Source organism: Cinclus cinclus, chromosome 38 (assembly GCF_963662255.1).
Source record: "Cinclus cinclus chromosome 38, bCinCin1.1, whole genome shotgun sequence".
In the NCBI taxonomy this organism is placed as follows: Eukaryota; Metazoa; Chordata; class Aves; order Passeriformes; family Cinclidae; genus Cinclus; species Cinclus cinclus.
The window spans coordinates 103,594-124,119 of record NC_085083.1 but is presented as its reverse complement, the minus strand read 5'-3'; the positions used below and the strand labels follow the sequence as shown (position 1 = coordinate 124,119).

General features: G+C 65.5%; 2 protein-coding genes across 2 annotated transcripts; both read right to left on the bottom strand.

Annotated features, from left to right (window-relative positions):
- Positions 1 to 509: 509 nt before the first annotated feature.
- On the bottom strand, positions 510 to 6,279 carry RASIP1 (Ras interacting protein 1). Its single transcript, XM_062512548.1, has 11 exons — positions 6,146 to 6,279; positions 5,294 to 5,916; positions 4,621 to 4,979; positions 3,392 to 4,210; positions 3,201 to 3,238; positions 2,937 to 3,088; positions 2,531 to 2,640; positions 1,718 to 1,958; positions 1,355 to 1,527; positions 946 to 1,093; positions 510 to 673 (listed from the first exon to the last, which is right to left on the bottom strand). Exons 1-11 carry the CDS (start codon positions 6,277 to 6,279, stop codon positions 510 to 512), a joined length of 2,961 nt encoding a protein of 986 aa, XP_062368532.1.
- Positions 6,280 to 14,909: 8,630 nt separating this feature from the next.
- On the bottom strand, positions 14,910 to 20,027 carry LOC134056040 (branched-chain-amino-acid aminotransferase, mitochondrial-like). Its single transcript, XM_062512537.1, is given in 13 exon segments — positions 14,910 to 15,135; positions 15,422 to 15,496; positions 15,789 to 15,929; positions 16,260 to 16,311; positions 16,313 to 16,343; positions 16,674 to 16,778; positions 16,781 to 16,815; positions 17,432 to 17,595; positions 17,980 to 18,099; positions 18,324 to 18,434; positions 18,622 to 18,822; positions 18,896 to 18,946; positions 19,973 to 20,027. Coding segments are annotated over 13 exon segments (1,164 nt in total). The 5' UTR covers positions 20,012 to 20,027; the 3' UTR covers positions 14,910 to 15,096.
- Positions 20,028 to 20,526: the final 499 nt, after the last annotated feature.

Sequence of the window (20,526 nt, the reverse complement as noted above, 5' to 3'; positions counted from 1 at the left end):
CCCCGGGAGCAGCAGGAGCCCCCCCCCAAATAAAGGAGTGACCCCCCCCCAAATAAAGGAGTGACCCCACCCCCCCGAGGCTCACGTTATTTGGGGAGGGGTCCCGGGGGACTCGAGGGGAATTTAGGGGGGGGGTCCTGCCCCAAAACCCCCCCGGGACCTCCCAAAAATCCTCCCAGGATACCCAAAATCGCCCCCCCAGGGTCACACACCGGTGTCGCCGTCACGCCTTTATTGGGGGGGGGGGGGGGGGGGGCGGGGGGGTCACACAAGGAGACCCCTCCCCCACAACTGAGGACGATCCTGGGACCCCCCAGAAGATTTGGAGGGGGGGGGGGGGGCGAGGGATTTGGGGGAGGGGGTCGCAGAGAATTTGGGGGCGGTTCCAGGTGGATTTTGGGGGAAATACTGGGGGGGGGGGGGGGGTCCCAAGGTGGAATTTTACCGGGATTTTATGGTGGGAATTTGGCGGATTTTGGGGGGGGGGAATTTTTTCGGGGGGGGGGCTCTCAGGGGTCCGCGCCCCCCCCCTCGAGCTCCCAGAGGCGGCGGCGGATTTTGAGGAGGGGGCGCAGGAGCCCCCCCGCCTCCACCGGGACCCCCAGGCGCAGGCGGAAGCCGCGGGTGGGCAGCAGGAGGGGCGGGTGCTCGGAGAAACTCTCGAAAATGTCACCTGGGGGGACATTTGGGGACATTTGGGGACATTTGGGGACAGCGGGAAGGTCACAGGGGCATCGGGGGGACACAATGGGGGGGGGCGGGAAGGGGGCGGGGCTTGAGAGCCTCTTAAAGGCGCCGCCCCTGGGGAGGGCACAGAAGGTGACAGGGGTGACACGGGGAGGTGACACGGGGGGTGACAGGGGTGACATGGGGGGTGACAGAGGTGACAAGAGGAGGTGACGGGGTGACAGGGGTGACACGGGGGGTGACAGGGGTGTCACGCACCCGTGGCCGCCTCGGCGCTGTCCTCGGGCGCGGGGCTCCAGGTGGGGGGCGCGGCGCGGCCCCGCCCCAGGCGGTAATGGCGCAGCACGTGGTGCAGCTGCGCAGGTGACAGCGCCGGGAACTCCGCGCGCAGCCGCGCCCAGGTGGCCTCGGGGACACACAGGGTAGGGGGGGACAGGGGCTGGCACCTGGTCCGGGTATTCCCCCCCACACACACCTGGCTCCTCCAGTGTCACCCCCCCAGGTGTGTCAGAGATGTCGCCAGGTTCCCCCCAGGTGTCCCCAGATGTGTCCCACAGGTGTCCCCAGGTGTGCCAGGTTCCCTCCGGGTGTCCCCAAGTGTGTTCCCCAGCTGTGTCCCCAGGTGTGCTCCCCAGGTGTGTCCCCCAGGTGTGCCAGGTGCCCTCACCTGCTCCAGGCAGCCGCGGGGGGTGCACAGCAGGTTGGCGGTGGCCGAGAGTTTTCGGAAGAAATCTCCGGCGATGTCACCGAGCCCAAGCGCCCCCAGCCCGTCCAGAACCAGGTCCAGGTTGGTTCTGACCCGGACCCCAACCCACCACTGGAAAAACGGCCCCGCGCTGCCTGGGGGGGAGGATTTGGGGAAAATTGGGGAAATTCAGGGAGTTTTTGGATTTTCTTTTTTTGTAAGGGTTTTTTTTCCCATATTTTTTTTGAAATCTGAAATCCTCCAGCACCCTCAGACCCATCCCAAACCCTGCCAAAATCTCCCTAAATCCCCTCAAAGCCCCCCAAAACCCCCCCAGCCCCGCACCTTTCTCCATGAGCGTGTTGAAGAGCGAGGCGTTGGAGAAGAAGAACAGGTATCCGAAGGTTTGGGACACCAGGTCGGGGTGCAGGTGGCAGTCCCGGGTCAGCCCCAGCACGGCCCTGAACACGGCCAGCGGTGGCCGCAGCCCCTCGGGGACCCCTCCCAGGTCCGGCCCTGCCCGTGGCTCCCCCGGCCCCACGAAGGGGTTGGTGTCCAGTAGGGCCGGCAGGGCTGAGTACAGGGTCTGGGGAGGGGGACGTGAGGGTTACAGATGGGTTTAGAGGGGATTTTAGGGGGGTCTCAGAGGGGTTTAGGGGGATTTGGGGGGGGTTAGAGGGGATTTGGGGTGGTTTGGGGGAGGATTTGGGGGGTCTCAGAGGGGTTTGAGGGGTCACTGAGTGCCTTTGAGGAGCTTTAGGGAGATTTAAAGGGGTTTAGAGGGGATTTGGGGTGGTTTGGGGAGGATTTGGGATTCTCAGAGGGGTTTAGGGGGATTTAAGGGGGATTTAGGGGGTTTAGCGGGAATTTGGGGTGGTTTGGGGGAGGATTTGGGGTTTTCAGGGGGGTTTGAGGGGGTCACTGAGTGGCTTTGAGGAGATTTGGGGGGATTTAAAGGGGTTTGGGGGGATTCGGGGAGTCTCACAGGGGTTTGGGGGGATTTGAAGAGTCTCAGAGGTGTTTGGTGAGGTTTGGAGGGGATTTAAAGGGGTTTGGGGGTGTTTTGGGGATGTATGCAGGTGAATTTTTGGAACCCCGGGTGAGATTTGGGGTTCCCCGGGTGAATTTTAGGATCCCCGGGTGGGTTTTTGGGGTCACCTTGGTCAGGTAATAGACGCTCTGCTGGAATGTGGACATGATGACCTCGTCCAGCACGCCCAGAGCCTCGTCACAGCTCTCCAGGTCCCTCTCCAGCTCCGGGCACGGCCCTAAATCCCCATGAATTCACCCCAAAATCTGGGATCAGCCCCCAAAATCCGGGATAAACCCCCAAAATCCGGGACAAACCCCCCAAAACCCCATGGGAACTTCCCCACAATCTGAGACCGGCCCTAGATCCCACCCCAAAAATCCATGATCAGCCAGGAATTCCCACCAGGAATCCCACCCAGAAACCCCAGTAGGGCCCCAAACCCCGCCCCAGACTGACACCGAAACATCCCCAGAACAGCCCCGGGAGCCCTCCCAGTCCCTCCCAGTACACCCCAGTCCCTCCCAGTCCCACCTTCGATGTCCAGCTCACGCTCCATGGCCTGCAGGTGGCCCTGGGCCAGGTTCAGCAGCTCCACGGCGTTTGCCAACCACAGCAGCAGCGGCCGCAGGTCCGAGGTGACCCCGGCCAGGTCCAGTGTGGGGGGAGGGTCCCCGTCTGGGGGGCTGGGGGGACCCCGAAAATTGGGAGGGGTCTGAGAGGGGTTTTGGGGGGGTCGCTGGAGTGGTTTTGGGAAGGTTTTGGGGTGGTTTTTTTTTTGTTTTTTTTTTAGCTCACCTCTCTGGCTGCCGGTCCCCGATTTCCTTGATCTTCTCCTGCCGGCAGAGACCGAGGGCCCCCCTCAGCTCCCCAGTATGGCCCAGTATGGCCCCAGTACCCCCCCCCCCCACCGTGTCCCTCCATGTCCCACCGACATCCCCAACGCCCCCCCAATGTCCGCAGTGTGCCCCAAATGTCCCCCAGCTCACCCAGACCGTCTCCCGCAGCATCCCGGCCACTCTCCCCAGCAGCTCCGGGAAATGTCCCGCCGGGAACTCTCGGGCCGCGTGATCCAGGCACAGCCCCAGCAGGAAAGCGGGGGCCAGAGCCCCCAGATCCTCACCGGGGTCCCCCAAATCTTCCCCGCGGTCCCTCCCCGGGGAGGACCCCCCCTCCCCCGAATCCCTGCCGGGACCTTCGCCCCCCAAATCCAGATTTAGGATCTCCCTGAGCAGTGTCCCCTCGTCCTGGGGGCGGTACCGGAGCTCGGCTTTTGGGGTCTCCAGAGCCCCCCTGAGCACGTCCCGCCTTTCCCGGGGACTCCTCCCGCACCCCGCGCACCCCAAAACCCCCAAAATCCCCAGGGAGGAGCGGGGGGAAGGCACCCAGGGCGGCCTGGCCGCCCCCTCCCCAAGCCGGGGGTCTTTGTAGAGCAGCAGGACGTGCTCCCCCAGCCCCAAAAGATCGCCGGGGTTTAGGGGGGCTCGGCGGAGCAGCGGGGCCCCATTGAGGGTGGCGGGGGCGCCCCGGAAAGGCCGCACGGTGGCGGAGGGGGGGTCCCCGGTGGGGTCACCCCCTCCCCCGGGGGCGGCCTGCACCAGGCAGTGCCGGGGGAGGATGTCGGGGGCACTCAGGAAGGTGTCGACCACCGAGAACGGCCCCGAATCCGATTTTTGGGAAGGGGCGTCGGGGGTTTCGGGGGTCGGCGGGGGGGTTTCGGGGCTCCCCCCAGGTTTGTCGGGGCCCCCCCGGCGGTCGGGGCGGCCGAAGATGTGCTGGGGGCGGGTCATGACGTAAAGGACGAAATCCTGGAGGGGGAAATTTGGGGTGAAAAGGGGGTTTGAGGCGGAAAATTTGGAGTAAAAAGGGAGTTCGGGGGGTAAGGAAGTGGACTGGAAGGAAGTGGGAAAATTCGAGAGGCCGGGAAGGTTTTTTTAGGGCTTTTTTAGGGGTTTGGGGTCAGGAAAAGGAAGCCCTCGGTAAGGAATTTTTTTAGGGTGTAAAATCAGAGAAAGGAAACCCCAACAAAGGAATTTCTACAGGTAGAGGGAGGTCAGGAAGAAAAAGGGGTTTGGGGTTTTTTTGTTTTTTTGTTTTTGACCGTTTTTTGGGGTGATTTCGCCGAGATCGGGGGCTCATTTTGGAAGGGCGGGGGGGGGGGGGGGGTGGGGTCACTTTTTGAGGAGTTTTTTCTTTTTTTTTTTTTTTTCCCCCTCACCTCCTTGCCGTAACCCTGCAGCAGCAGGAAATAGGGGCGGTCCTGCGGGGGCTGGATCAAGCACTGGGACAGCAGCTCCAGGCTGGCCCCCCCATCCCCGGGGGGCGTCCCGGTGTCCGGCGGGGTCCCCGAGGCTCCCGGGGGTCCCGCGGGGGGGGTCCCGGCGGTGTCCCCTGCCCCCGCCAGGCTCAGGGCTTTGCGCTGTCGCCGCCGCGTGCTCAGGTTCATGTCGCTGATGCTGCGGCGCATGGCCGGGGGGGGGTCCCGGGGGTCGCGGGAGTCGCGGGCGGGAGCCGCGGGACCCCCCGAGGCCGCCCGGGAGCGGTTCCGGTGGAGGCGGCGGGGTTGGGGGGGCAGCCCTGGGAAAAAAGTGGGGCGGGGGGGGTGACAATGAGGACAAGAATGGGGGACGTCGGTGGCACCGTGGGGATGTGGGGAGGGGGCTTGGGCGGGTAAAAGGGGGGACTGTCCCCACCCCCCAAGGGAATATTCGGGGGGGGGGGGGTCTGGGGGTGACAATCACGGGGGTGACAATAACGGGGGTGACAATAACGGGGGGTGACAATCACGGGGTCACCTCCACAGGGGACACAACGAGGACAGGACCCCCTCTGCCACCTCAAGGGCCGCTCCCGCCGCTCGCCACCACTCCGGGGACGGTCGCCTCACTCACCGGCGCCGTCGCCATCGTCGCCAGCCTCCCCGGCTTTTTCCAGGTCCTGCCTGCGGCGAATCTCGAAGCGCCGTGACCACCCCGCCTTGGGCTTCCAGAGCTCCTGCAGCACCAGCGGCCGCTCCCAGTCGCCCACCTCGCGCAGGTGCTCGCCTTGCCACCCCCCCCCGGCCGTGCCGCCGCCCCCCCCGGGCCTCCCCACGACATCGCAGAGGGCGAATTGCCCGAAATCGTCGGGATTGAGCCCGTAACGCTCCAGGGCCTCGCGCACGAGCTGGCGAGCGCTGGAGCGCGGGGTGGCCAGCACGCTCTTGTAGTTGGCCCCCCGCGAGATCGCCCCGCCGAAAATCTTCAGGATGCACGGAGGCTGCTGAGGGCTGGGGGTCGCGCCGCCCCCAGACCCCAGAATGTCCCCCGAGGGGTCGTGGAGCTCGGCCAGCTTCTTCTCGCTGGCCCAGCGGGCAGCGCTGGTGGCGCTGGTGGCGCTGGTGGCGCTGGCCCGGTGGAACAGGTGGGACAGGCGCTTGTGCCGGGGGGGTTTGGGTTTGGGAGGGGGCGCGGCCGCAGCAGGGCGAGGGTCCGAGGGGTCACTGGCGCGGCTGGGGGTGTCCGAGGAAGTGGAGCTGGGACGGGAAAAGGGGGTTTTAGGGGAAAAAAATAGTATTTTGCGGTGGGGGGGAATGGGGAAAAACAGGGGAAAATGGGATTTGGAGGGGGGGGGGGGGGAGAAATGGGATTAAAAGGGGGAAAAATGGAGGGGGAAACCCAAACAGGTGGATCTGGGGAGGGGATTCATTTGGGGATCCAGGGGAGGATTCTGGGGGGGATTTGGGGCAGGTTTTGGGGTCACACCGGACAGAGCCGGCACTGGGCCAGCGGCGGCTCATCTTGGCCAGGCGTTTTTTGGGGGAGTTGATCCAGAGCCCCACGGGGAAATGGAGCTTCCCGAAACGGGGCGAGCCCTCCTTGCGCTCCTCGGGAAGCATCGTCTGGGGAAGAAAAAGGGGATTTTTTGGGGGATCCCCCTGCCGAGATCCCCACATAAAAACCTCAACACCAACCCCCAAACCAACAAATCACAATTTTTACAACCCCCTTTTCCAACCCTTCTTTCCGTTTTTCAAACTCGTCCTGGGAACACCCAAACTGCCCTTAGTTACCCCAAAACACCCCCTTTATTTCCCCCAAACTCCCCATTATCCACCCTTTCTTCCCCCCGAAATCTCCTTTCCTGCCCCACCTCAGGATCCCTCAAACTCCACTCCCTCCAGTTCTCCTTTTTTTCTGCCAAAACTCCCTTTTTTCCACCCTTTCCCCACCCAGCACCCCAACAAAAACCCCCTCGGGACTCCCCAAAATCCTCCCCTTACCCCGGACCCGGCTCCCCGCGGCCTCTGCTGTGCCAAATTCCCGAATTCTCCGAACCGGAGAATTCCCAGTTTCCCGAGGCGGGGGGAAGGGGGGGCAGGAAGGGCCGAGCCGGGCCAGGAAATCGGGGTGGGGGGGCCGGGAAGGGCGGGGGGAGGGGACGGGCCGGAGCCACCGGGATCGGGGGGGAGGGGAAGGGGAGCCCCTCCCCCCCAAACTGGGGGGTCCTGGGACCCCCAGGACTCTCCTGGGCCCCCCCCCCAAGGCCACAAAGGTGACCCCAGACCACTCAAGGGGTGCTCGAAATCCCCCAAATAGACCCCAGGGACACAAGAGAGACCCCAGACCCCTCCATGTCCCCTCAGGGCAACCCCCAGATCCCCCCAAAGTTACCCCAGACCCCCCCCAAACAGGGCCCAGACCCCACAGTGTCCCCTCAGCGTGACCCCAGACCCCCCAAAGTGACCCCAAACCCCTCACAGACCCTTCCTGGGGACCCCAGACCCCCCAAAGTGACCCCAAACCCCTCACAGACCCTTCCTGGGGACCCCAGACCCCCCAAAGTGACCCCAAACCCCTCACAGACCCCTCCGGGTGACCCCAGATCTTTCCATGTCCCCCTAAACTGCCCCCGGCCCCTCACGACCTCCCCCCACATCTCCTCCCTTCATAGCTAGGCCCCACCCCCTCTGCCTCCCCCGGCACGGTCATTGGCTGAACATTTCCCGCCTCGCCAGGGAAGAGCCAATCAGAGCAATGGGAGGTGGGGAAGGGGCGGAGCCAGCAGGTTTTGGGCGGGAATAGAATTGACCAATCAAAGCACGCTTCTTTTTGGCCACGCCTCGGAGGCAGATTTAAATAAATTTAAATAAACCACACCTTAAACCCTCGGGCCCCGCCTCCTGCCAAGGTCACGCCCCGTCTCACTAGCCACGCCCCTTCCCAGGGACTGCCCGGCGGCCCTAGAGCCCCCCCAAACCCCAAAATCCGCCCCAAAAACGAGCCCGGGAGCCCCAAAATCGACCTTAACCCCCCAAAACCACCCCAAAGTCCCCCAGGAGCGCAAATCCAACCCCTGGAGCCGCAAAATCGCCCCCCAAAACCACCCCAAACTGACTCCAGAATTCTCCCAGAACCCAAAACACGACTCCGTGTGCCCCAAAACTGATCTCAGGCCACCCCAAAGCCCCCAAAGCGGCCCCAAAACTCCCCCAGAACCCCAAAACGGGACCCAAACCTCTTCATGGACCATCCCAGGATTGTGCCCCAGTGCCCTCCGGATCCCAAACGCCACCGGGTATCCCCCAAAATCCCTGTTGAACACCTTCTCCCCCCCCCCCCCCCCGAAACCAGTGACGGTGACATCGTGGTGACAGCGCTACCGGGGACGAGATAGTGACAGGAACGTGGGCATCTGGTGCACCTTCGTGACAGCGACACAGTGACACAGTGACACAGTGACACAGTGACAGTGACAGTAACGCAGTGCCAGTAACAGCGACAGCGGCACAGTGACAGTGACAAAGTGACAGTGGCAGTGACAGTCACTCAGTGACAGCGACAGTGGCAGTGCCACCCCACAGCGCTGCCACCGCCGCTGCCCCCCCGGTCCCCTCTATGTCCCCGCCGTGTCCCCCCTTCCCTTCCCGGGCTGTGTCCCCAAACCGGGCAGCACCAGGACCTTGATGGATCTGCCCGTGTCCCCCCCAACGTGTCCCCCCCGTGTCCCCCCCCCCCCCTTTTCCCCCCCGCCCCCCACATCCTGCCCCGCGTCACCGCCTGACGCACGGACCGGCCCGGGCCCCCCCCCCCCGGGGCCACCCGGGGCGACCGCGGTGGCCACCGAATGTCCCCCCCCCCCGCTCCCAAAAACCGCCCCGGAGCTCCCTGGGGGGCACCGCGGGACGGCCGGGGGGGGGGACGCCTTTTCCAGGGGGTGTTTTCCTGGGAATGGGGGGCCCGGGGGGGTCCCGGTGTTGACGCAGCGCGGCGGGGCCGGGGGGGGGCCGGGGGGGCCCTGCGGCCGCGCGGGGTTTCCGCTGACGCCAGCGGGGCCCCCCCCCGCCCCCTTTAACCCCCCTCAAATCGCCCCCCCCCGGCGCTCCTCGGGCCGCGGGGACAGCGCCGGGACCCCCTCGGGCCCCCGGTTCCTCGGGGGGTGTCCCCAGGCTCGGGGGGTGTCCCCATGCCCGCCCCGCCCCCCCACGCCGTGGCCACGCCCCCTCACCGGGACCGCCCCCCCCCCCCGGTTTTCTCCCCCCCCTCCCCCCCCGCCCCCCACGGGGGGTCCCGGTGCTGACGCGCGTGGGGCGAGCCGGGGGGGGGCGCGGTGAGACATCCCGGGGGGGGGGGGAGGGGCTGAGTCAGAGCGGGGGGGTCCCGGGAGGTGCCGAACCCGGGGCTGGATCGGACCCCTCCCGGTGCTGACCCCGTCCGGTCCAGCTGGAGCCAGGTGCGGCACCGGTTCAGGTGCGGGACCGCAAGATCCCCCCCCTCCCGATCGGGTCGGACCCCGCCGTAGCGGTGCGGGTTCGGGCCCCGGTGCCGGTTCTGGAGCCGAGCCGGTGCGGGATCGGGGTCGGCACCGCGCGGATCCCAGCGCGGGACCGATCCCCGCTCGAGCTCGGTTTCGGCACCACCCGGTCCAGGTGTGGCCCCGCTCCTGGTACCACCCGTGCCTCTCCACGTATGGCCCGGGCCCGGTTCGGGGCCGATCCCGGTACGACCCGGTCCAGGTGTGACCCCGCTCCAGGTGAGGGGTCCCTCCCCGTACCCCCGGTCCAGCTGCGGGACCGCTCCCGGCGCGACCTGCTCCATGCTGGGGATCCGCCGCCGTTCCCCTCGCCCCCGGTGCCCCCGGTCCCGGTTCGGTTCCGCTCCAGGTGCATCCCCAGCCCCGCCCCCCACCCCAGGTGCGCCCGACCCCGCGTCACCGTCCCCGGTCCCCGCCGCCCCCCCCCCGTGTCCCCCCCCCACCGCTCCGCCCGTGCGCGGGGGTCCCTCGCTGTCCGAGGAGGGGGGGGGGGGGGTCCCGGGGGGGGTCTCGCGTGTCCGGGGGCCGCCGTGGGGGGTTTCGCTCCCCCCGGGCCGTTGCTGAATGGAAAAGCCGTGACTCAGGATGTGTCATCGGCGGCGGCGGCGGCGGCGGCGGCTCCCGCGGGGTATAAAGGGGGGGGCGGGCGGAGCGCGCCGGGCGTCACGCGGGGACACCCGGACACGCGGACACACGGACACTCGGCCGCTCCCACGAGGGTGTCCCCCCCACCTCCCCACAAAAACACACGCGGGTGTGACCGGGGGGGGACGCGGCGGGGAGGGGACAAAGTGTGAGAGAGGGAGAGAGAGAGCGAGAGTGGGGAGGGTGTCCCGGAGCGTGGGGACAGTCCCGGAGCGTGGGGACAGCCCCGGCGAGTGGCGACTGTCCCGGCGAGTGGAAGCGCGGCCGGAGCGTGGCGGAGTGGCCGCGGCAGCGCGGGTGGCAAGAGGGAGCGTGTCCCCCGCTCCATCGGAGCGCGCTGGTGGCACCTGGGGACACGGCGAGTGGCAGCGTGGCCGTGGGACAGTGTCGCGGAGAGCGGCGGCGTGACCCCCCGCGGGTGACAGCGAGAGTGGCCGCGGCGGTGGCAGCGCGTCAGGGCGAGTGGGACCGGCCCTGAGCGGGTCACGCCGCGTGGGTGAGCGCGTGTGCCACCCCCACTTCACGCCGTGTCACCGCGAGGGGTGACCCTGTCGCGACACCGCCGGCGGGACCCTCCCGTGGGAGCGCGGCCCCGAGAGCGCGTCCGTGGGTGCGAGCGGGGCTGAGCTCGACCCCCGCGCCCCCCACCCGCGCGCTCGCGTGGGTCCGGCCCTCCCCGTGTCCCGTGGGGACCCCGCGGAAGGACCCCCGCTCCCCGCCATGACACGCGGTAAGTGCCGGCCGCGGACACGCGTGGTGGTGGGGACAGCGAGCCGGGGGCGATCCCCGTGCTGGGGAGGGCTTGGGGACGATTCCGTGCCGCCCCCCTCCCCACCCTCAGTGCGTGCCCCGCGGGTGGATCCCCCTGCCCCGCACCCCCCGCACCCCACGCACCCCACACCCCACGGGACCGGGCGCGTCCACCCGCGTGGCCCCGGGCCACGGGCAGCTGCGGCCGCGCCTCAAACCGCAAACGGCCCCGGCGCACCTGCCCGCCCGCGGCGGCCGCGCCCCCCCCGGGACACGCGTGGGGGAGGCGGGGAGGCGGAGTGGGGGGAGATACACTCGTGGGGTCGCCCAGGTGTGAATGCGGCGGGGTTGGGTTTGCGGGCTTCTTTTTTTTTGGGCGGGGGAGGGGGGTATTTCGGGGATATGGGAGAAGCTGAAGGTCCCCCCACCCCTCCCCTCGCTGTCCTCCCCCCCTCCCCGCCGCGGGTGGGCCCCCCACGCGCGGGGGCTCCCGCAGGTGCCGCCGCCGCCGCCCCTGACTCAGCCCCGCATCAAAGTTTCCAGCCGGGACCGCACAGGACGCGCGGCCGCCGCCGCCCCCCGCCCGCAGCCCCCACCCCATCCCAACCCCCCCCCCCCCCCCGGCACCGGCCGCGAGAAACCAATCCCGGCAATGCTCGAACGCCGCCGGAGAGCCTCCAAAAAAAGCGCCGCGGGAGCCCCGATTTTTGGGAGTCCCGAATTTTGGGAGCCCCGAATTGCTCGGAGACCCCAAATCCCGGGAGAGCGCGGTTTGCACAAGAGCAGATCCCCAAATCCCGAGGTTTCAGCCATCCCCAGGCCCTGGAGTCCCGAATTCAGGGAGCCCAAATTTCCGCGAGTTCGGGGAATCCCCAGTCCCGGGAGCGCCCGGTTTTCCCGGTGCCGGGGGCCACAGATCCCGGGGGCGACAAATCCCGGGATTCCCGCCATCCTCAAGACCGAGAGTCCCAAATTCCAGGAGCTCCAAATTCCGAGAGCCCCGACATCCGCAACATCGCGATGCCGGGGATCTCCCAGCCCCGGGATTCCCGGGATTTCAACGATCCCAGGAGCCCTGGGATGCTCCAGTCCCGGGAGCCCCAAATTCCCTGGAATGCCGGGAGGGAGCACCTGGATCCTTTAGCCCCGAGTCCCCCCGGACCTCCGCTCCCGGCATGGAGCCCCGAATCCCGGGATGGAGCCCTAAATTCCTGCATCCCAACAGTCCCGGCAGTCCCGAAAATCCCGGGAGCACCGGGACTCCCAAATCCCGGGAACTGCGCCCCGAGGTCCCCGGGATCCCCCAGCCTCAGGAACGCCGGGATCCCGGGAGACGAAGGATCCCCGTGATCCCCATCCCGGCCTTTCCCGGGAACTCCGGGAGCCCCAAAATCCCCAGCCCCGGCATTCCCGGGATCGTGCAGCTCCGGGAAGCCCGGAATCCCCGAGAAGAACAGGAACCGCATCCCCGACATCTTCGGGATGCCCGAGATCTTCCATCCCCCCAATCCTGAGCCCCGGGACGTCCCCGGAATCCCGGCATCCGCGGGATCCCCTGTCCCAAATTTCCCCGAACCCCGCGATTCCCGTGGCCCCCGCACCCCGACATTCCCGGAGATCCCAAATTTCCCCTCCGGCTCTCTCCCCACTCGTGTCCGTGTCCCTCAGGGGCTCCGTGGCGAGCGCTGCTGGCGCTGCTGGGGCTGTGGCCGGGGTTGTGGCCAGGACCGGGGCTAGCGCTCGCCCCCCGCCCTCGCCCACCGCCCACGGACACGCGCGGGGACCTGGACAGCGTCATCAACCTGGCCAAGGCTCTGCTCGGAGACACCAAAGCCTTCCTGGAGCTCCTCGTGGGTACCGCGACCCCCCCGCGACCCCCGCGACCCCCTCGCCGCCACCCCCTCCACTAATGCCCCGCACTCCTGTCGCGACAGAAGTCGCGATTCCCGGCCGAGGGGGAGCACAAGCTGGACTCGCTGCCCGTGCTGGCCATGAGCGCGCTGGAGTTGCCCAATATCCAGGTGGGACGTGCGGGGAGGGGTGGGGGGCGTGGGGGGGGGGGAACGGAGTATTTTGGGGGCGCCCCCGGGATCGGGGGGGGGAGGGGGGGGAGGCTCCGCGGGTGGGTCTGGGGTCCCTCGTGGGTCTGGGGTCGCTCGTGGGTCTGGGGTCCCTCGTGGGTCTGGGGTCGCTCGTGGGCCATTCGTCACCTTTTGACCCCCCCCCAGCCCATCCCGAGCCCATCCCGAGCCCGTCCCTCCAATTTCCACCGATCCCTTTAAACATCCAGAACCTCCCCCCCCCCACCAAAAAAAAAAAAATCCCAAAAAACTCGAACCCCAAAACTCCCCGAACCCCCCTGACCCCTCGGTGCCCACCTGCCTCACCTGTGCCACCTGTCCCGGTGCCCGCAGGCCTCGGCGCTGCTGCCCCGCCTGGGTTCGGACCTGTTCCGGTACCAGCGGCTCCTGGAGTGGCTGCGCCGGGCCGGGGGGGCCCTGCGGGGGCTGGAGCCGCACCTGGCGGCGCTGCGGGGGCGCCTCGAGCGCCTGAGGGGGCGTCTGGAGCACCTGGTGAGGTGTAGGGGGGTGTGGCGGGGGGGGGGGGTTTGGAAAGGGATTCCCCCAGGTGTGTCCTCCCTTACCCAGGTGTCCCCTTCCCCTCCAGGTGTGTCCCTTCCCCCATCCCCCGCCCAGGTGTGACCCTGTATGCCCCAGGTGTCCCTTTACCTCTGCAGGTGTGTCCCTTTACCTCCCAGGTGTATCCCTACCCCCCCCAGGTGTATCCCTGTACCCCCCAGGTGTGTCTTTTCCCCCTCAGGTGTATACCTCTCCCCCCAGGTGTATCCCTTCTCCCCCCAGGTGTATCCCTGTACGCCACAGGTGTGTCCCTTTACCTCCCAGGTGTATCCCTACCCCCCTCAGGCGTCTCTTTACCCCCTCAGGTGTATCCCTCTCCCCCCAGGTGTATCCCTCTCCCCCCAGGTGTATCCCTGTACCCCCCAGGTGTATCCCTCTCCCCCCAGGTGTATCCCTGTACACCCCAGGTGTGTCCCTTTACCTCCCAGGTGTATCCCTACCCCCCCCAGGCATCTCTTTACCCCTCCAGGTGTATCCCTGTACCCCTCAGGTGTATCCCCCCCCCCCCCAGCTACTCTCCCCATATCCCCTGACCCTGACCCCTCCCCCCGCAGGTGTCCCGGCTGTCGCTGCCCCGCCCGGCCCCGCCCCCCCCAGGTGTGTCGCCTCCCCCTCAGGTGTCGCCGTGGGGCGCGGTGCGGGCGGCGCACGCGGTGGCGCGGGGGCTGCACCTGTACCTGGACTGGGCGGCGCGGGGGCTCGTCCTGCTGCGGAACCGCCTCTGACCCCGCCCTAACTTATTCTAATTTATTCACCGCCCGCCGATAATTATTGTAATTATTAGAATTATTATAATTATGGATTAATATTTTATTGTAATATTATTATTGTTGTTGCTACGGCTATTATTTTATTATTATTATTTTGTTATTATTGTTATTATTTTGTTATTATTGTTATTATTTTGCTATTATTATTATTATTATTATTATTATTATTATTATTATTATTATTATTATTATTATTAGACACCCCACTCCCCCCCTCCCAAAAATCCTATTTATTGTTCTCGGGATTTTTTTTTTTTTTGGTTGTTTTTGTTTTTTTTTTCTTTTGTAAAAGAGGGGGCAACTGGGAAAATAAAGGAGTTTTTTTGAAAAAAAAAAAAAAAGAAAAAGAAAAAAAATCTATTTTAGGGATATTGAGAGGATGCCGGGGAAATTTGGGGACATGTGGAATATTTGGGGGAATCTGGGGGTATTTGGAATATTTGGGGATATTTGGGGATGTTTGGGGACATTCTGGGGGACACTGTGGCCACGTCTCATCCCCCTTCCCCCCAACAACAGCCCCCCGATTAATCACCACTAATTAATTAATTAACTACCCATTAATTAACCCATCATTAATGGCGGTTTATTATTAACGACCCCCCCCTCCCCGCTGACCTTTGGTGGGGGAGGGGGGTCCCAAATTTGGGGGGGGGGGGGGGAGGGGTGGTTTAAGGCTTTTCAAGCGCTGGTGGGGGGAGGGGGGGTCCCAAGGCACTGGGGGGGGGGGGATCGGGACCCCCCAAACTGGGGAGGAGGGACCCCAAAATTTGGGGGGGGGGGGGGGGTGTCAGCCCAGAGTATTGCACGGAGAGGGGGGAGTGGCTGAGCTGGGATTTGGGAAAACCCCCCCCCCCCCAAATTTGATCTGGAGTGTTTTGGGGGGGGTGGGGGGGAGGAGATTTGGGGACCCCCCCCCTCCCCAAAATGGGATTTAAGGGGGTGGGGGAGGGGAAATTCAGTACCCCTCCCCCATTTTTGGTGTGGTTGGTTTTGTTTTTTGGTGGGGGTGTCACGTAACCCCCCCCCCCCCCAGGAGTGTCCGGCGCTGTTTGATTTTTTTTTTTTTTTTGGGGGGGGGTCCCGTCCCGGGGGGGGTCACACGGGCTGGGCCCAGGGGCTGGGGACACGGCCGTACTGCGGGGGGGGGAGAAAAAAAAAGGGGGGGGGGGTCGTCACAATGATGGGGGGACACCCCCTGCGACCCCTCCCAAATTTTCCCATTTTCCCTCCAATTTTCTCCTTCTCTTAACCACCCCCCCCCCCCCCCCAAATCCTCGGGAACCCCCCCCCCGTCCCCCCAAAATCCCACCCCTGGATTTCCCCCCTCTGACCAAAATTTCCCCCAAACCTCCCCTAAATTCACACCTGTACAAGCCCCCCCCCCCCAGGATGGAGACCCCCCCCCCCCCCAAAATCCCACCTGGATGTCGCTGAGCTCCCGCAGGAACCTCCCGGCCACTTTGGGGCCGTTCTCCATGGTGGGCACCGGGTGCAGCTTTTGGTGGGGGGAGAACACAAAGTGGGGGGGGGGGGGGGGGGTCATAGAGACCCCAAAACACCCCCTGGGACCCCCAAATCCCAACCCCCCCCCTCCCCAAGCCCCTCCCAAGGCCCCCAACCCATCCAGACCCCTCTGACCTCCCCACAAACCTTCTCGGGATCCCCAAAATTTTCAACAACCCCCCCAAAATCCCTTAGGACCCACTCAAGACCCTGAGGACCCCCCCCCCCGCCCACCACCCCCTCTCCCCCCAGACCCCGAGGACCCCCCCCCTCCCCCCCCAAACCTTGTCCTGGTACAGGATCTCCCCCACGGGACACACGACGCAGGCGGTGCCGGCCCCGAACATTTCCCGGAGCCGCCCCCCTCGCAGCGCCCCCAAAACGCTGTCCATGGGCAGGGGGGCCTCGCGCACCTCGAACTCACCCTGGGGGGGTCGGGGGAGTTGTGATGTCCCCCCTCTCCCCAGATCCTCCCCTCCCAAAATCCCACAAATTCTCCCCAGACCACCCAAACCCCTCCCCAAATTCTCTCTAGACGCCCCCCCCCCCCCCCCAAAAAAAAAAAACCCTTCCTGAATCTGTCCCAAATTTTCCCCATGTCCCACGAAATCCTCCTTGGAGACTCCAAAACCCTCCCCAGACCCTGCCCACCCCTCCCCCCACTCCAACTCACCCCCAAATCTTTCCTAACATTCCCACCCCACTCCCCCCCCGCCCCCCCAAAATCCTTCCCCTCACCCCCGACCCCCCCGTACCCACTGCCGGGCCAGCTCCAGGAGGCTCTGCCGGGTGACCCCGGCAGGATCAGCCCGTCCAGGGGGGGGTCACCAGCTCCAGCCCTGGGGGGGACACGGGAGGGGGCTCGGTCACCCCCAGAACTTCCCCACGACCCTGAAAATTCCCCTTGATCCCCACCCGGGACCCTTCAGGACCCCCCCCAGAAACCCCCCTGGGACCTTCCAATCCACCCAAGAGCCCCCAGATCCTCCCCCCCCCCCCCCCCCCTCCCGGGACCCTCCAGGACCCCCCCAACCCTCCAGGATTTTGTCACCTCTTGTCCCATCACGTCCCACCCCCCCTCCCCAGCCGTTCCCCATCCCCTGGGATCCCCCATACCCACCCCAAACCCCCCAAAATTCCTCCCCCACAACCCCCCAGAGCCCCCGTACCCCCATCCGGGCGCTCCCAGAAGACGAAGAGGTTCATGGTGCCCACCTCGGTCAGGTGGCACTCGGGGCCGTGCAGCCACAGCACCTGGTGGCACGCGCGGCGCGAGCGGCCTCCTGCAGCTCCAGGCACGGCCCGTAGTTCCTGGGGGGCCACCCCAAAAAAAAACAACCAAAACAAACCCCAGTACAGCTCCCAAAAAAAACCCCAATACACCCCCCCCAAAAAAACCTCAGTACACCCCTCCCCAAAAAAACCCCAATACACCCCCCCGAAAACCCCAGTACAGCTCCCAAAAAACCCCAGTACACCCCCAAAAAAACACAATACAGCCCCCCCCCAAAAAAACACAATACAGCTCCCAAAAAAACCCAATACATCCCACCAAAACCCCCCCCAAAAAACCCAATACAGCCCCCAAAAAACCCCAATACAGCCCCCCAAAAAAGACCCAAGAAACCACAATACAACCCCCAAAAATGTCCCCACTGGTCTCTTCCCCCAGCGGTCTCTCAGGGGATACTCAGGGGTCACTCAGGGGTCACTCGGGGGTCACTCGGGGTCACTCGGGGGTCACTCGGGGGTCACTCAGGGGTCACTCGGGGTCACTCGGGGTCACTCGGGGGTCACTCGGGGGTCACTCGGGGTCACTCGGGGTCACTCGGGGGTCACTCGGGGGTCACTCGGGGTCACTCGGGGTCACTCAGGGGTCACTCGGGGGTCACTCGGGGTCACTCGGGGGTCACTCGGGGTCACTCACCCGCCCAGTTTGCAGTGTCCGGCGCCGCCCGGCCAGGCCCGCACGTGCCGGGGGTCAGCCAGGAGCCGGATGGGGCCGAAGAGCCCCCCCGGGAAATAGGGACCGACCGGACAGAGCAGCACGAACAGCAGCGCCCGCCCGGGGGGCGCGACCCCCAGAGTGGGCTGGGGATGGGGGGGGACACAGCTCAGGGACCCCCTCCCTCCGGAACCCCCAAACTGCCCCAAAATCACCCCAGGATTCCTGCGACCCCCCCCCTCCCCCCTCAAAACGCCCCAAATCCTCTCCAGGAGGCTTTAGAGCCCTCCCCAAATCCCCAGTGAACCCCCCCAAATCCCCCCAGAACACCCAATAAGCCTCCCAAATCCCCTTCAACCCCCCCCAAATCCCCCCAAAATCCCCCCAAATCCCCCACAGAACCTCTCTCCCGACCCCTCAGGACCCCCCAAATCCCGCTGGAGCCCCCAGTAACCTCCCCATATCTGCAATAATCCCCAATAAACCCCAAAATCAGCTCCAGACCCCCTCTGGGACCCCCAGCCCCGCACCTCAGTGCCGATGAAGGTGGGTCGGATGTAGAGGCTGCTCTGGGGGTCCCGGGGGACCCAGCGCCCCTCGAGCCGCACCAGAGCCCGGATGCACTCCAGGAGCTCCCGGCCATCGAACTCCTGCGGGAACGAGCGCTGGGAGGGACTGGGAGCATTGGGAGGGATTGCTGGGGGTGGTTTGGGGGGGCTTTGGCATTATTTTGGGAGTTATTTTGGGGGGTCTTGGGGATATATTCGGGATTATTTAGGGGGGTTGGGGTCATTCTGGAGGTTATTTCGGGGAGGGGGGGGTTGGGGTTATTTTGGGGTCTTTTGGGGCTTTTTCGGGGGCACATCCCACTCACGGGCAGGCAGACCCTGCGGGCCGATCTCTGCATCCTCTCCATGTTCAGCTCAGGGCGGAAAAGCCGAATTTTGTCATCATCGCCCCGAAAAGCCTTGAGACCCTCGAAAAGCTGCAGAGAAGGGGGGGTCCCGGGGTTTAGGAAGGATTTTGGGGGTTCGCGAGGGTTTGGGGAGGAATTTTGGGGGTCCTGGTTGGGGGGGAGGGTATGAAGGATTTGGGATGATTTTTGGGGTAGATTCTGGGGAGATTTTGGGGTATTTTGGGGGTGTTTCTGGCGTGTTTTCAGCTCCCCTGACCTCCACGGCGTAGTGCAGGGCAGACGAGGCCGGGTGCAGCCGCAGCTCCTGGAAGGGGCGGATTTTGGGGCGCCCCCAGCCCCCGTCCCGGCTCCACTCCACCATCAGCATGTGGTCGGTGAAAACCTTTCCAAAAACCAGGTCCTGGGGGGCCGGGGGGGTCCTGGGGGTCTCTGAGCGCTCCAGCTCCAGCTCCGAGGCCTGGGGGAGGATTGGGATCATTTGGGGGTTTTTGGGGGGGTCGTTTTGGGGTGTTTTTGGGGGTCCTGCTCACCCGGAACGTGCTGTTGTAGCTGCGCCGGGGCCGCAGCAGCGTCGCCAGGACCTGGGTGGGGACAAGAACTCCCAGTTTGGCCCCATTTTGCCCCAGTTCACCCCATTTTGTCGCGGTAGAGGGGAAGGTGTGGCCATGGGGGGGAGGGGTCCAGGCCCTGCCCCTCCCCCGCCCTCCCAGCCCGGACTTTGACCCCCCCCCGGCGCCGCCATCACTGGAGACACGCGGGACTGGGAGCACTGGGAGCGACTGGGAGGATCTGAGGGGGCACTGGGAGCAACTGCGAGCAACTGGGGGGCATTGGGAGGGATGGGGGGTACTGGGAGCAACTGGGAGTAACTGAGATGGGGACTGGGAGGAACTGGGGGAGCACTGGGAGGAACTGGGGGAGGCACTGGGAGCACTGGGACGGGCACTGGGAGGACTGTGAGGAATTGGGAGGAACTGAAATGGTGACTGGGAGCGGCTGAGGGGGCACTGGGAGGGCATTGGGAGAGGTTGGGGGGCACAGGGAGAACTGGGATGAGCACTGGGAGCTCTGGGACAGTCACTGGGAGGGACTGGGGGGCACTGGGAGGGGTTGGGGGGCACTGGGAGCACTGGGACGGTCACTGGGAGGGGCTGGGGGGCACTGGGATGGATTGGGGGGGCACGGAGATAAATCCCAGTAGGGCCTGAGTGGAACTAGGAAGGTCCAGGGGGGAACTGGTAGTACTGGGAGAAGCTCCAGTAGGGCCTGTGGGGACTGGGAGGGGACTGGGAGCACTGGGAGGGGTCAGTGGTGTCCCTGGGAGGGGTCACTGGCGGCACTGGGAGCACAGAGGAGTCACTGGGGTTACTGGGAGGGGGCACTGGTGGCACAGGGAACACCGAGAGGTCACTGGGGTTACTGGGAGGGGCCACTGGTGGCACTGGGAGTACCGAGGGGTTACTGGGGGCACGGGGAGAGGTCACTGGGGTTACTGGGAGGGGACTCTGGTGGCTCTGGGAGCCCCGAGGGGTCACTGGGGACACTGGGAGGGGGCACTGGTGGCACTGGTGGCACGATTTCTGGCACTGCTTCCCCACCCCTCTCACCGCTCCGCCGCCCCGGGACCGCAGCGCCGCCGCCGCCATCGCTCCAGGCCCCGCCCCGCCCGCCGTTCGCCAATAGGAACGCGCCCTCCGGACCCGCCCACCACGCTTCGACCAATAAAGACGCGCCGCTGTGCCCCGCCCTCGGTTCCAACCAATAACAATGCGCCATGCCACCCCGCCCCCGACAATAGCCAATCGCCGCGCGCCGGCCCCACGACGAATCAGCGAGCGCGAATTGCACCCCGCCCCCAAAAGCCACGCCCCTAAGCAGCCAATAAAAACCATTCGTCCACCCATCGCTCATTTGCATATTAGTCACGCCCCCGAGAACTGTGACCAATAGGAGAGCTGAGCCGCGCGGAGCGGGCGGGGCCCCGGCACGTGCGGGGACGGGGCCACGCCCCGGCCGTCAGCGCATGAATGACCCCGGGATCCCCGAAATCCCCAAAATCCCCCCAAAATCCCCGGAATCCCCCAGAATCTTCTCAAAATACCCCAAAGCCCCCGGGACCCTCGAAATACTCAAAATCCTCCCAAAATCCCCCCGAAATCCC